Source organism: Eubalaena glacialis, chromosome 1 (genome assembly GCF_028564815.1).
Source record: "Eubalaena glacialis isolate mEubGla1 chromosome 1, mEubGla1.1.hap2.+ XY, whole genome shotgun sequence".
Lineage (NCBI taxonomy): Eukaryota > Metazoa > Chordata > Mammalia > Artiodactyla > Balaenidae > Eubalaena > Eubalaena glacialis.
The window spans coordinates 6,550,627-6,566,114 of record NC_083716.1 but is presented as its reverse complement, the minus strand read 5'-3'; the positions used below and the strand labels follow the sequence as shown (position 1 = coordinate 6,566,114).

The following is a 15,488-nucleotide window of genomic DNA, read 5'->3' as shown; positions in this document are numbered from 1 at the left end:
GCCAAGAGCAGCACAGGCTTGGTGCCTCAGCACGACTGGCTCTCCCAGGCCTCCTTACGGGCCCACCTCCAGGTTGGGTGGCTTTCTGGGGGCGCTGGTAGAGGCTCGGGCTGAGGATCCAGTAGCAGCCAAGTCCTGGAGCAGGTGAGCTCGTGCCGTCCTTGTTTTACACTTGGGTAGTGAGACGAGGGCTAGCAAACGAGTCCTTCCCCTAGAATTCTGTAGGATTCTACAGAAACCAAACGTGTCTCATTCAGAAACGATGGTGCTCAGACACTGATGAATCTTACCTTCTCCGAAAAACTGGGAACAGACAAAAACTCAAATGATAAAACAGGGATCAAAGTGGCTTCGAGTCCATATAATCCTAATTCCTGCAGGTAAAAGAATATAGTTTTGAATTGGCCAGGGTTGTCTGGGAAATAAGGAAAAGGTCCTATTTCACAACTTATTCTGTGCCAGTTCCTCAGAGTTTTAGCAGATGGACCCTGCCCTTGACTGCAATCACGAGGCAGTGTTGGGCTCTCAGGGACCAGGCGTGTCAGGTACTTACCCTGATGTAGGGATCCTGGCCACAGTCGTCCTCCTTAGGGTCTTTCAGTAAAAGAACCTTCATTATTGCCCAGCAGTCTTTACAGGGCGCTGTGACAGAGCAGGGAAACGGATCTTAATTAGATCTCAAAGGCTCTTCCTAAGCAGTGTCAGCTGGGCTGGGCGCCAGAAGCAGGTAATCAGCTGCTGGCTGAAGCGGCCTATCCCTGGCACACAATGACACGGCGTTTATGGGCTTGTTCCTTCTGAAGACCCTGTCACCGATAAGGCCCAGGGACAGCATGCTGGCACTTGATATCACTTGGAAAGGCAGATGAAAGCCATTAGGGAAAGGCAGGGTCCTAGCTGAACATTTAAGGCTCACAGAAGAGAACTGATGCAAATTCTGGGTTGTATCTACAACAAATATAGAAATGAGCATCTTATATTTTAAGGAAATAAATAATTACTTCCATTTCAAGATAAATATACTCAGTTGCTCATAAGCTCTTTAGGAAATGACTATACTGACTCTTCTATTTCTCAAATGATGTTTTATAAATGTGGTCGAGTATCATGAGAGAATTTTTCAAAAATTTTCTAACCCAGAAAACAGTTGGTTGATATTTATCAAAAGGCTTATATACTTCATACCCTTTCTTCCTATAATTTCACTTCCAAGAATAAATTCTAAGGTGACACTCATAAATGTGTGCAAAGATTAACATAAAGATATTCATCCTGGTAGTCTTTTTTTTTAATTAACATATAATTGACATATAACCTTGTGTAAGTTTAAGGTGTGCAATGTGATTTAATACATTTGTATGTTGCAATATGATTACCACCGTAGCATTAGCTAACACCTCTATCACCTCACATAATTATCATTTCTTTTTTGTGGTGTGAACAATTGATATCTAGTCTCTTAGCACCTTTGAAATTTATAATACAGTATTGTCGACTATAATCACTATGCTGTGCGTTAGATCCCCGCCCCCCGCCCCCCCCCCCCCCCGAACTTATTTAACTACGAGTTGCAAGTCTGTATCCTGGTATTCTTTATAATTGCAAATAATTGGAAACAATGTAAACATCTAACAATGAGAGAATGGTTAAATACATCATGGTACAGTTATATGAATCATTAAAATATTCATAAACAACTTAATTATATGGATTATTTAATCACAAAATAATGTTAAGTTTAAAAAAACAGGATTCAGAATTGCATTAAGGTACGATTTACAGATTTTATATATACATATATATGAAAGAATATTCTTTGGTGGTAGGTTAGGGTGATTATTTTCTTCTCTACCTCTTTCTGTTTTACCCCCCAACTTTTTACAATAAATATTAAATTCCTTTTGTGTCAAGGGGGTAAAAGCACATTATAACCATCCCAAAAGCCTCAAATCAAATACTGTCGAAGACCTGTAAAATAAACTCTGCTGGAAATGCAGACTATATCCCATAAGTAGCATTAGACTACCAGTTAGTTACTTAATAAATATTATACAGTGGTTGATAGTAGTCAAAGAAAGTATATTGCTTGGAGCAGAAATGTGTTAACTCTGGGAGCCATTACTTATAAATTATTACTGAACATATTTCTGGAACACGATAATATCTGTGGGACATCTTAGGAAAATTATCTCCAAATGAATTGCTTTGTATATAAGCAACCAAACCTGGGTGAACTAATAATAATTATGAAATCAAGTTCAATTAATGCTGCTGTCGAGCTGCTAGCTAGAGAGACGGGGCATTTGGGGAAATGGGCAGTAGCATCGTTTATATCATTTCCTGAAGTTATTCAGAATGTGTCTCCCACAGAAATCAGGAATCTCCCTTTCGGTGATGGTCACTGTTAGGTGTCAACTTGGCGAGGATATTTTCCCCATTTATTCACAAATGCTAACCTAGGTGCTGCTGGGCAGGTATTTTAGAGATGTGATCAAGTTGACTTACTGAAAGGATCACACAGAACAAACCAAGCGTTTCGGTGGGATTCAAAGAAGGAAGACATTTATTTTCATTCTGGTCCCAACCATTTCAAACCAGGCTGTGGACAGATGGTCTCACGTGTAATTACGTCGGTACATCCTGTTAGCTCTGCCTTCAACATGAGTCCACGGTCCAGCCACTTCTTAACTTCCCCGCTCCTGAGACCACCTGCATGCTGGCTTTTAGTAAAAGGGATGATCCTAGGTAATCAGGGAGGGCCTGCTTCAGTCAATAGAAAGGCCTAAAGAGCAGAACTGAGGTTTCCTTGAGGAAGAAGAAATTTCGCCTGTGGCCACACAGCTGCAGCTCGTGCCCTAGCCTGGCCTGCCCTTGCCATCAGCTTGCACAGTGGATTTCAGCCCTGCCTCGCCAGCCCTCAAGGCTGCACAAGGCGATTCCTTGCACTAAGTCTCCTGACATATATCCCCTACTGTTCTGTTTCTCTGTGGACCCCTGACTGATACACCTTCCAATCTGGGGGCTCCAGGAGTCTGGCACATCACTGAGTGGCAGGTAGAACTTGGCATTTTCTGCATAAATCCTTCTGCGGCGTGCAAAGCAAGCAGCTATTGTGGGGATTAAAAAGTGGGAGCGTAATGCTGTGAAGCAGGCATCCTGCGGCCACAGACCCCTACTCAGCCCTATCATACTACCCCCACCTTGGTTCTAGGCTCCAGGATACACATCCCCAAGTTTCCAAAGCATCTGTTACTACTGCTTTCAGATACCAGGAGCCAATCTCTCACACAAGTGTTTCTACAGTGGTCTCAGGCAGTGCCGCCTGGGACCTCCCTCAGGGAGGTGCGGTCTGCATTATTTGTTGGAGGCGTGGACAAGTTCAAGCACTCCAGGCTGTGAGGTGACGTGGCAGAGGTGACTGGGGTGTGGGTTTACCTCTCCAGGGCGACCTCTCTGAGCAGGAGAATCTGAGTTGAGATCTGAATGGTAACAGCAGGGGCAGAAATGTTCAAGTGTCAGAAAGGGGCTCGGGGTGTCCCCAGGGGAGAAGGGTAGGCGTGGCTCAAGAGCAAAGGATAAGGGAGGCTCTGGTTCCATGAGAAACGGGAATCCACTGGAAGGTTGAAGCAGGAGTGACAGTGGTGGGATTTACACTTCAGAGGGACCTCAGGCTTTGGGGCAAGGCTGGCCACCACAGATGAGGCGTGCAGGTGGTCTCAGGAGTGGGGAAGTCAAGCGGCTGGACCGTGGATTCACGCTGAAGGCAGAGCTAACAGGATGTGCCGACGTAATTACATGTGAGACCATCTGTCCACAGCCTGGTTTGAAATGGTCGGGACCAGGATGAAAATAAATGTCTTCCTTCTTTGAATCCCACCGAAACGCTTGGTTTGTTCTGTGTAAACCTATCAGGAAGTCAACTAATATTCGTAGACAGTTACTGTGAACCAGGCACTGGGTATATAATACGATTCCTGCCCTCATATTAATGGGAGGGTAAAACAGATACATTACAAATAAGTGAAAAGAGTGACAGAGTCATAGTGCAATGAGCATTATGAAAGAAAAGTCAGAATGCCATGGAAACATAACTGGCAAGTCTTATTTGGACTAGAAGGGGTGGCAGGGATTGCCACTTGCCCCCAAACATCCACTCTTCCCTTCTCCCTCATATGAATGGAACCCCTCATAATAACGGGGCACGTGGCTGCCCAAGATAAAAACATGTAGCGGGATGTGGCCAGGTGACTAGGTTCTGGCCGATAGGATGGACGTCATAGTGACGTGCACACTTCCAGGTCCTGCCTTAGCAGGAAGTGCTGCGCCCCTGCCCTCCCCTTCCTGCCTCCCGGCTGGCGGGAATGTGGGCTGGCTGGAATGTGCACCAGGTGGCCAGTGCCTTCTACTGCAGGGGAGGGTAACGCCCTGGGGGTGATGGTAGGAGCAGGACCCCTTTGTATGGCAGAGGCACCAGTCAGCCAGGGCTTTTACATCAGAGAAAAGGAAAGTTCTATCCTGTTTCAGCCATTGTTATTTGGATTTCTGTTAGAGCAGTGAAACCCACACCCTGACTAATAGAGAGGCCAGAATGGCTTCCTTGAGGACCTAATGCTTAGACTTAGACATGGTGCCTGAGTAGGATTAAGCTCCAAGGTTGGCGTGCCTGAGGGGTGGAGAGGTCTGCGGCAGCTGGAATGTACAGGGGAGAGTGGGGAGACAGGCCTCATCTGGTCCCATTAGGGAGTTTGGATTTATCTTAGTACCAGTGGGAGGCGTCTTGCTGATGGATTTACTTCTCCTCTCCTTCTCTCGTTTCTGCTTGCCCTTTTCTCTTCCCCTTTCTCTCTGGGGCAACACAAGGAGGGACGTGTGGGGTCACAGAACAAGCACAGGATGAAGGGCCAAGAGACCAGCTTTACTGTCCATGATGTGACCTTCTTTTCTCCCCTGTCAAATGGGAATAACCTCTGCCCTACCAAGGCCGCTGAGTGACTCAAAGGAGATAACAACAACAGCTACCCAGTTGTTGAGCGCTTACTACATGCCAGAGACTGTTCTAGAAGCTTTACATGCATTAAAGCTATAAGGTTTATCCCACTTTATAGGTGAGGAGACTGTGGCATATGGGGGACAAAACTCACCCCAAGTCCCCGGACCAATGAGTGGCAGAGCTGCCACACTCAGGCAGCCCAGCCCCAAAGCCCGTGCTCTTACCCCTGCGCTGCGCTGCACACCCAAGTGCTTGGGAAGACAGACAGGTATAAAGACATAAAGGACTCCCCTGGTGGCGGAGTGGTTAAGGATCCACCTGCCAGTGCAGGGGACACGGGTTCGAGCCCTGGTCCGGGAAGATCCCACATGCTGCGGAGCAACTAGGCCTGTGTGCCACAACTACTGAGCCTGCGAGCCACAACTACTGCAGCCTACGTGCCTAGAGCCCGTGCTCCGCAACAAGAGAAGCCACCGCGATGAGAAGCCCGCACACCACAATGACCTGGTCACCGCAACTAGAGAAAGCCTGCACAGCAATGAAGACCCAACATGGCCAAAAAAAGATAAATTAATTAATGATAATTTTTAAAAAAGACATAAAGTATCACTCTAGTGCAAAGCGCTTCATTTGGTAACGAAAACATGTGAGAGCAAAACCAATCTACCCACTGCAAACAGAAAATATTTCTTCTGGGTTCTACTCTGTGGTTCTCTCAGGTAATAAAACTGATGCCTTCTGGATAACGGTTAAGAAATTCCATGAGACGGGCTGCAGGACTTGACAAACAAAAATCAAATACTACCCTTGTCCCTTTTCTGCCGTCGCTCAAAGCATCTCTAACGTAAAATTAAGAGGACCCGTTGCCAATGCTTCTTGGCCACGCCAGAGCCCATGTCGGCAGGTTCACTGAGAAAGGGTCCAACTGACAGGTGCACACAGATGGCCGTGCTAACACCCTGGTACTTTTCTCAGTAACTGAGAGTTTAAAGCTGAGAGTGTCCCCTCACCCCGACACCCCGTAATGGACAGGTCAGTCCCTGAACTGCTGGGCACAGCCAGCCCAGGGCAGAATCCAAAGGCTCAGAGAAAGGCCTGCAGACACCTTCTCAAAAAGGGAAGGGCGTTCCCAAAAGGTCCTGCAGCGCCCAAGGGTCCGCAGCAAAGGCCCAGGGACCGGGTGACAGAAATAGCTCGTAGCGAAGGAAACACTTGCCAGGGGAGGCCTGGCTCCCGGGGCAGCTGGGCCCCTGTGAAGGCACACGTGATCACCAGCCGCTCTGTGAACCAGGAACGACCTCCCTGCCTGGAATCCGCAGCTTCTGTCCAATGGCTTGCTTTCTACAATCATGGGGGCTTAGATGGTGGCATTATTGCAATTTCTCACAGGCGAAAGGAAGGACCAGGATATTTCTAAAGCTCAGCGCAGACTGTCATTCCTAGCTCAAGAAACCCACATTCCTGTCATCTCCAAAACGTAGCCAACAAGAGTGAGAAAGACAAACATTGCTACTTCTCACCCACACGGTTTCCCATCCTTAGGACCACAGAGGAAACACAGCCAGCCCAAAAGGTGTAGGTGCCCTAGCTCTCATGGAAGACACAACTGACTGAACTGTGTTCCCTCCAAAGAAGTCCTAACCCTTGGTACCTACAAATGTGAATTTACTTGGAAACAGGGTCTTTGCTGATGTAACTAGGTTAAGCTGAGGTCATGGTGGATTAGAGTGTCCCATATAACTATGACTAATCCAACATGACTGGCGTCCTTAGAGAAGAAAATCTAGACACAGAGACAGACAGAAGGCCATGTGAAGGAGGCAGAGACTGCAGAGACGCTGCCAAAGCCAAGAAACACCTGGGCCCCCCAGCAGCTGGAAGAGGAAGGAAGGATCCTCCCCTAGAAACTTCAGAGGAGGCATGCCCCACGGACACCTGGACTTCAGACTTCTGGCCTCTGGAACTGGGAGAGAATAAATTTCTTTTGCTTAAGTCATGTGCTCTGTGGTATATGTTACAGCAGCCCTAGGCAACTAGACAGAGGTGAACTGATTTTTGGTGCTGTCTACAGGACTATGTCTCCTAAGAAAAAGCACCTGTGTGTGTGCTCCCAGCATGGCCAATCCTTCCTTTTCAGCTGAGGAATTTGAGGTTGGGGTGTGGCAGGGGGACCTGCCCGAGCTCACACGGGAAGTCCAAGGCAGAGCCAGTACTGAGCCCAGGCCTTGGGGTCTGAGTTCAGTTCCCCCCACCAGCTCATGCCCATCACACCATCTAAAGACTGGAAGAAGCAACACAGCCTTTCCTGGTGGGTGATAAGCCTCCATGTGAACTAGTACTTAGCATGACATTTTCACTCAATTATGAAGCTTTTCATTTGGGGTTTAACCTTAATTATTTTTTATTTATTTCCCTCTACCCCGAGTCCCTGCAACTTAACACAGGAAGGGATTTTACCACAGCCCTCTTCTATTCTGGGGCGGGAAGAGTGGGGGAGATGTCAAAATTTTTATCCTTATAGTTAGGGCGAAGTTCAGCTGCACACTGAAGGCTTGCAAGCCCTGTACTTGCCCAGCCTCAAGACCGAAGAAAGAGCCCGGAGTCAGCGACAGAGACATCAGGGGTTGAATGGATGGGGGATCTTACGTGTCTGAAGCGGGGTCCTGGAGTGACACCCCACTGTGTGTGGCAGACAGCGGGAAGGACATGGCAGCAGTCCTTGCTACCTGGGGAAGAGGGCGGTTACCTGTTATGGGGAGAACTGACGTCAGGTTGGCTCATCAGTTGCCAGGGAAACCAGCGGAGGGGCCGCCCCTCGCCGCCCCTTTGATAAATTATCATAGTGGGGATAGTTCTGATTCAAAGATTTCAAAAATCACTAGCTGGCGCCAGGAGCAGGTACGGAGGCATTTACTGATTATGTCATAGGCGCTGTGACTGAGAGGAAAGGTCAGTCAGGTGAGTAGGGTGTAGGTGAGGCAGGGCTGGTCGAGCAGGGCATGTGCAGAGAGCAAGAGAACAGTCATCTGGGTGGCCTGACCATACAGGTGACCATGTATACCAGTCTGTCCAAGACAGTCCCAGTTTACAGCTGTTGCTCTGGTGTAATTACTGACAGCACCCAACTGCACTCTCAAAAGTCTCCCATTTTGGACAGTAAATTATGGAGTCACTTTCCTTATAATAGCTATGGATGTTCACAAATGTTTTACACAGCTTGATGGAATGGAAAAAATGCAGGACTAGAAATGAGGAGACTCTTATTCCTGTCCAAGAAATATGAGAGGTTTCAGTAACACAGTGTCTGGCAAGTATGAGAATGGTGGCCAGGCAGTAGGGCCAGAGCGCAGGGAGCTCCAAGGGGGAGCAGACGGGCCCCGGGCTCAGAGCCACCGTGCAGGGCCATTCAGGCTGTGGCGAGGACTTTGCCTATTATCTGAATGAGATGTGATACCACTGGAGGATTCTGAGCACAGGACTGACCTGCTCTGACTTAGAGTTTCACAGGACCACTTGCAGGTGTGTGGAGAAAAGCCTGACGGTAGAAAGGAGTAAAATAGGGAGGATACCGGAACAGCTTCGGTGAGAGATGATAGGGGCTTGGACCAGATTGGCATTTGAAGTGGGGAAAAGTGATTGCACTTGGATATATTATGAAGGTGTAGCCAACAGCATTGACTTGGACTGGACGCAGGGTAGAGAGAAAAAGGAATCAGGATGACTCCAACTGGACAACTGCAAGAACAGGAGCACCACGGCAGGACGTGAAGAACGACACAGACTATACTCGAGAATGCCTCTTCTCCGCCAGCGCACCGCAGCCTGTCAGAGTCCTGGGAATGGGTTCACAGGTGTGCCTGGGGTCTGGCTCCTCTGGGTAGAGCCCAGGGCAGCCAGAACTCACTCCCATTGCCTCCACGCCCACCCCAGCCAGGGCTGACTGCCTTTAGCTGTAAACTGTAAAGCCTCGTCTATTTATGGAAATGTGCTGAATGAATATTACCACTTACTAGGTGTGCCATAGTGCTAAAAGTTGAAGAGTACTGGTATTAGATGTCCAAATGGAGAGATCAGGCAGGCGCTTTGGGCTTGGGGAAGGAGTCAGGTCAAAGGACAAAGATTTGGGAGTCATCAGTGTACAGATGGTATTTAAAGTCCTGGGACTGGGTGAGATTATGGATAGGAAAGAAGGGGGCCCAGGACAGAGCCCTAAAGCACTCGAACAATGTCAGTCAGGGATGCAGGGTAGAAGGGATCCTGGCAAAGGAGAAGGAAAACAGATTGGAGTGTGTCTTAGCTTGGGCTGCCATTAACAGACCACCACTGACTAGTGGGCTTAAACAACAGACAGTTATTTTCTCACAGTTCTGGAGGCTAGAAGTCCAAGATCAAGGTGCCATGAGGGTTGGTTCCTGGTGAGGCCTCTCTTCCTGGCCTGTAGACTGCTGCCTTCTTGCTGTGTGCTCACATGGCCTTTCCTCTGTGCTTGTGCAGAGAGAGACCCCTGGTGTCTCCTCCTCTTCTTATAAGGACACCACCGGTCCTGTAGGACTTGGGCTCTACCCTTAGGACCTCATTTAATCTTAATTACCTCTTTTAAGGCCCTATATCCAAAAACAGTCACACTGGGGGTTAGGGCTTCAACATAGGAGTTTGAGGGGCAAAATTCAGTTCATAACAGAATAAGTTACAAAATAAAGTGGACATAGAGATGTAATTGTAGATAAGAAGAGTACTGCTATTAAGAAGAGTAGGAGAAATAAGGCCATAACTGGCAAGGGAGGCAGTGAGGTCAAGAGAGGTTCCAGAAGCGTCCCCCCTGCCCCACATACACACGTGAGAGACACCAGAGCGAGGGTAGGCGTGGAGAAGGGCATTCCAGATTATAAGCAAGTCAGGGAAGAATGCCATGCAATGCACTTGGGGAGCAAATGAGCAAGGCCCTTTGGTATGACTTTCTCCTTGAGGTTCCTGGTGTACCTTCTTCTGCCTTGTCCACCTTGTAGAAGCTCCTGAATTTTAGCCACAAGGAGAACTAAGAAAGGACAAGCTGGCCCTCCAGGCCAGAAAGTTGGCTCTCAATTAGGCAGGACAGGGGCTCTGCCATACTGCTTTCATTTACCCAAGAAACACTGAGTCTCTTCTTTGTGATGCTGGGTACTGGATGCTGGGCAAGGGACAAGTCAGACTTAGTGCCCACCCTCAAGGAACTGCAAGGCTGGTGGGGGAGGATGGACAACCACAGAACTGCGAGTGAAGTATTGAGAAAGAGACAGTCAAGGTACTTCCTACTGCGAACTGCCAGGATTTGGAAGAAAGGCTTCCAAATCCAAAGGCGCCTCTGGGTCTGGGGCTCCTCTAATTCAGATTTTGTATTCTGCTGGGGTAGATGATTTAGGGTGAAGTATCCTTATTCCAACCACTTTGTATAGAAGGTCTGTTGGGATTAACAAATAAAGGAGTTCAGCATCAAACTCATGCGGAATACGTCTAAGATGGGTAAAGCCAGCTAAGATGCTTTTCATTTACGAGAGCCTGGAGTATTCTAGGGATTGGGGCAGGCAAGGGGGTTCACAGAAAGTGAACAAACCAACCCCTTCTCAGCAATATGTCGCTGTGGCCAATGTACACCTTCACACAGAACTCCTTTAGCTGTTCCCATCAAGAAGTTCAAACACCAGTCATCCAGTCACTTGCTACGAAGAGCAAGCAGTGAAAGGGCAAGTCCTTGTACTTGGCCTCTGTGGTGGATTGAATCCAAAATTTATATTTTGAATTCTTTTAACCCCCAGGACCTCAGAATGTGGCCTTATTTGGAAATAGGCTCTTTGCAGATGCAGTCAAGTTAAAATGGGTCATTAGGGTGAGCCCTAATCATTTATGACTAGCATCCTTATAAAAAAGGGAAATTTGCACACACAGATACATACAGGGAAAACATTAAGTGAAGATGAAGGCAGAGATCGGGGTGGTGCATCTACAAGCTGAGGAATGTCAGAGATGTGCCAGCAAACCACCAGCAGCAGGGAGAGGGGCCTGGGACAGATTCCCCCTCATGGCCTCAGAAGGAACCCACCCTTCTGACATCGTGATCTTAGAACTTTAGCCCCTGGAACTGTGAGACAGTACATTTCCTTTTTTCTTTTTTAACTTATTTATTTTTGGCTGCGTTGGGTCTTCATAGCTGAGTGCAGGCTTTCTCTAGTTGCGGCGAGCGGGGGCTACTCTTCGCTGCAGTGCGCGGGCTTCTCATTGCTGTGGCTTCTCTTGTTGCGGAGCACGGGCTCTAGGCATGCGGGCTTCAGTAGTTGTGGCATGCAGGCTCAGTAGCTGTGGCTCGCGGGCTCTAGAGCGCAGGCTCAGTAGTTGTGGCGCACGGGCTTAGTTGCACCGTGGCATGTGGGATCTTCCCGGACCAGGGCTCGAACCCGTGTCCCCTGCATTGGCAGGTGGATTCTTCACCACTGCGCCACCAGGGAACCCCGAGACAGTACATTTCTGCTGTTTATGCCATCTAGGTTGTGGTACTCTGATAGGGCAGCTCTGGGAAAAGAATACAGTCTCATCCAGATTGAAGCTGCAAGTGTGGTGGAAATACAGCATGGGAATTCCTTTCTCCCTGCACTTCTGTGACCGAGTTGAAAACTCCCTGCTGTAAGAAACTCCTGTGCTAACTGAAGAATGTCGTTCGCCCTCTGCCTCTACAAGAATGAAGTTACCAGCCACTGCAGTCGCTGACCTCTGACACACCCCGAAAGGAGTTCAGGGCAGAGATCAGGAATGAGGCACTCTGAGCTCTGGAAAATCTGGCAGAACAGGTCTTCAAATAGATATTTTCAGGAGAAAATTTTATGAACCCAATTTCTTGCATCTTCTCATACCTATAAAAGCACTAAAATCATTAACGGAGATGTCAGCTCCTTGTGACTAGCAGCATCCTTCTACCGATATGTGTGCTTGATTGCATGTACCCCCTTTATCAGAATCATATATTTGCTGACCTCCCCCCTACCTCTTCCGAGAAGCTCCTCCAAGCTATCTGAAAGGCTGTCTCCTGGGCTATAGTCCTCAGTAAGCCCCAAATGAAACTGAACTCACAGCTCTCATGTTGCGTGGTTTGTTTTTTTTAAATAAATTTATTTTCTTTTATTTATTTTTGGCTGAGTTGGGTCTTTGTTACTGTGCGCGGGCTTTCTCTAGTTGCAGCAAGCTGGGGCTACTCTTCGTTGTGGTGCGTGGGCTTCTCATTGCGGTGGCTTCTCTTGTTGCGGAGCACGGGCTCTACGCGTGTGGGCTTCATTAGGTGTGGCTCACGGGCTCTAGAGCGCAGGCTCAGTAGTTGTGGTGCATGGGCTTAGTTGCTCCGCGGTATGTGGGATCTTCCCGGACCAGGGCTCGAACCCGTGTCCCCAGCATTGGCAGGTGGATTCTTAACCACTGCACCACCAGGGAAGCCCTGTTGTGTGGTTTTTGTATTTGTTTTTCAGTCGACACCTCTTACCTGTATTGCAGCAATACGAGGAAGCCAGGAACAGAAGGAGAGACAGGGGTATTCTCAGGCTTTTAGACAAGGAGGATTGTATGTGAGCCACTTTGAACTTTGACGAGAGGCCTGGTGGAGTGGAAGAAGCTTGTGCTAGAGGGGCTGAAGCCTGGGTTCTGGTCTCTGCTGTTCTCCTCTTGGTCTCAATTCCTGCATCTGTAAAATGGGCTGGGTCCTCTGAACCACTGGCTTTTCTGAGAGACTTTCTTCTCCATAGTAGATGCTCAGTAATATTTGTTCGCACTTTAGATTTACCCAACGACTTTTGGAGCAGGGGGGCATGGTCACTTTTCCTTAAAGAGACAGGGAACTGACTTGATTAAGGCCTCTTCGCTGGTAAGAACGAGCCACACCTCAAACCCACACTTTTTAACCACGTCCTGCTGCTCTGAGATCAGCAATAACCGCAGCCGCCCTTCTACCCAGCACAGACTCTGTGTGATTTACCAGGCTAAGCATTTTACATGCAAGATCTTAATCTTCATTTAAACCAGCAAGGAAGATATTATTATTCCTTTTTTACAGAAGAGGAAACCAAAGCTCTGAAGGTTGGGTAACAGGCTCAAGGTCACACAACACAGTAAGTGGCAGAGGTGAAGTTTCACCTCTTTCCAGGTGAAGTCTGGAGCCCATCCCCATTCTCCCAAGCACTTGCTACCACCTCTCTGCTCCTTTAAGATAAATTCTGAGCTGAAGGTGAAGATTGGGCCAGCAGGTCAGCAATCTAGTCTCTGACTGAGCGAAGTTCCCTGGGGTCAGTACCATATTTTCTTGAATGACAAAACCACGGTAGTCCATTTATTCGCATTCTCTACTCATTCACACTCTGACCATGAGCTCAACACTGGGTACTAATCCGAGGGCACAAAGTAAGGCTTTCCCCCCCTTCTCATATCAAAGCAATACATGCTTATTGTGGAAAATTTGCAAAATACAAAAAAGTATAGTTCCTCAAAAAATTAAAAATAGAATTCCTATATGATCCAACAATTCCACTTCTGAATATATACCCCCCAAAATTAAAAGCTGGGACTTGAACATGTATTTGTACATCCACGTTCATAGCAGCATTATTTACAATTACTAAAAGGTGGAAGCAACCCGTTTCCATCCATGGATAAATGGATAACAACAACAAAAATACATACAATGGAATATTATTCAGCCTTAAAAAGGAAGGAAATTCTGACACATGCGATGGCAAAGATGAAGCTTGAAGACATTATGCTAAGTGAAACAAGCCAGCCACAAAAGGATAAATACTATATGATTCCACTTATACGAAGTCCTAGAATAGACAAATTCATAGAGAAGGAAAACCACTTTCCAGGGACTGGGATAGGGGAGATTGCAGAGTTAGTGTTCAATGGGTACAGAATTTTGTTTTGCAAGATGAAAATTTTCTAGAGAGGGACGGTGGTGATGGTTGCACAAAAATGTGAACATACTTAATGCCACTGAACTGGACACTTGTTTAAAATGGTAAATTTTATGTGCTGTGTATTTTTACCACAAAAAAGTATAGAGAAACAGGGAAAAAAATCACCCATGACATTTCAGTGCAGCTCTATTGATAGGCTGGCAGAGTGCCTTCTGAGTCTTTTTCTAATCTTAGCCTTTTATAGGTCTTTCTTTACAGCTGCCTCTCTCGTGCATTATTGGAAGATGTTTTTACATTGTTGTAGGACCCAAAGGGGCCATTTTAAGCTATGCCATCATATGTGAAGCCCTGATGTTTACATGTATTATATTCCATGTTGTGGCCTGGTAGACAAGACTGCTAGGAAAGACAGAACTCACAGAACACAATCATGGGGACTCTGGCTCTGAGGACCCTTAAGGTATCCTGCTTCCATTTCCTGCTGCTGAAGGATCATTGAGAGGTTATCACACTTCTGCTTAAACTTCTCCAACATCCAATCTCACAACTTGGGGACAGCTCATTCCATTTTTGCAGTCACACTCATCCAACCTACTCTCCTCATTTTACAGACAGAAAAAAAGGAAAGCCATAGACCTCACTTTCAGAAAGCAGATGTCTTCTCTAATTTGTGACTTTCTCTCCAAATAGTATTCTTTACAACAGGCTGCAAACTGGCAGTGTGTGGGATAGACCTGACCGGTAGATGAATTTTATTTGGCACAAGTTTTACAAATCAAGATTTTTTTGGTAAAAGTCCAGAACTCCAGGTTCTGTTGAAATGTGAGAACTGACCACACTGGGCGGCATTTCCACTCGGCCACAGCTGGCAGCAGCTGCCCGGTACACTCTCTCTACCTTGCCAAAGTCCCCTGCACTCTGTTCTCTCCAAAGAGGCTCAGGTCTAATTTAGAAATCCCCACTGGCCCTGAAGCATACAAGGTTGATCCCTGACTTCAAACTTTCAGATTGAGAAATGCACTCAGGATCGGTTTCATTCATCACTGACAAGGTTGTGCCCCCGACTGTGCTGGGGCACGCCCGCAGGGTTGGGCCTTAACCAGGCGTGAGGGCATCTGCACAGATCCGGCGACCTTCCATTCGGGGCCGACCACTGCCCGCGGACTACGGCCCAGCACCCAGGCCAGCACTGGCCTCCGGGTTCCGCTCCCGACTCGTCACACACCGGCAGGGCAGCAGGCTGGCCCCTGCGGAACGCCGCCTAGTCGTCGGTACCGTGCGCGGGCGACACCTACCTCGTCTGGCTGGTGAGGCACTCGGCAGGCACCCAGTCGGGGGCGGAATCTCACGGTTCCCACCAGCAGGCAGCAAGGCTGCGGGAGCGACCAGCCGGGAGGGCGGCCCCCTCACCGCGTGGATGGCGCTGCCATGGCGACGGCCCTCCCCGGGCCCCAAGCACCAGCACTTGCGCCGTGGGTTGCGGAGCTCCGGCCGCGCTCAGCTGGAGCTCACGCATGCGCACCGACACCCAGGCCCCCGATACCTAGCGGAGATGGGTCGAACCACTGCACGAA

The 15,488-nt window shown here is 48.1% G+C and overlaps 1 protein-coding gene across 4 annotated transcripts in view; it reads right to left on the bottom strand.

Annotated features, from left to right (window-relative positions):
* The window catches only part of UROS (uroporphyrinogen III synthase), a 33,771-nt gene extending 18,338 nt beyond the window's left edge, over positions 1-15,433 (bottom strand). For 3 of the 4 annotated variants that reach the window (XM_061184778.1, XM_061184869.1, XM_061185055.1), the window contains exons 1-3: positions 15,210-15,433; positions 554-642; positions 291-374 (exon numbers count right to left, since the gene is read on the bottom strand). In XM_061184778.1, the coding sequence (XP_061040761.1) occupies positions 291-374; positions 554-616 (147 nt within the window). In that variant the 5' untranslated portion in view covers positions 617-642; positions 15,210-15,433. The remainder of the gene's footprint in view (positions 1-290; positions 375-553; positions 643-15,209) is intronic. The other variant, XM_061184962.1, reaches the window with a different exon arrangement.
* Between the last annotated feature and the right edge of the window lie 55 nt (positions 15,434-15,488).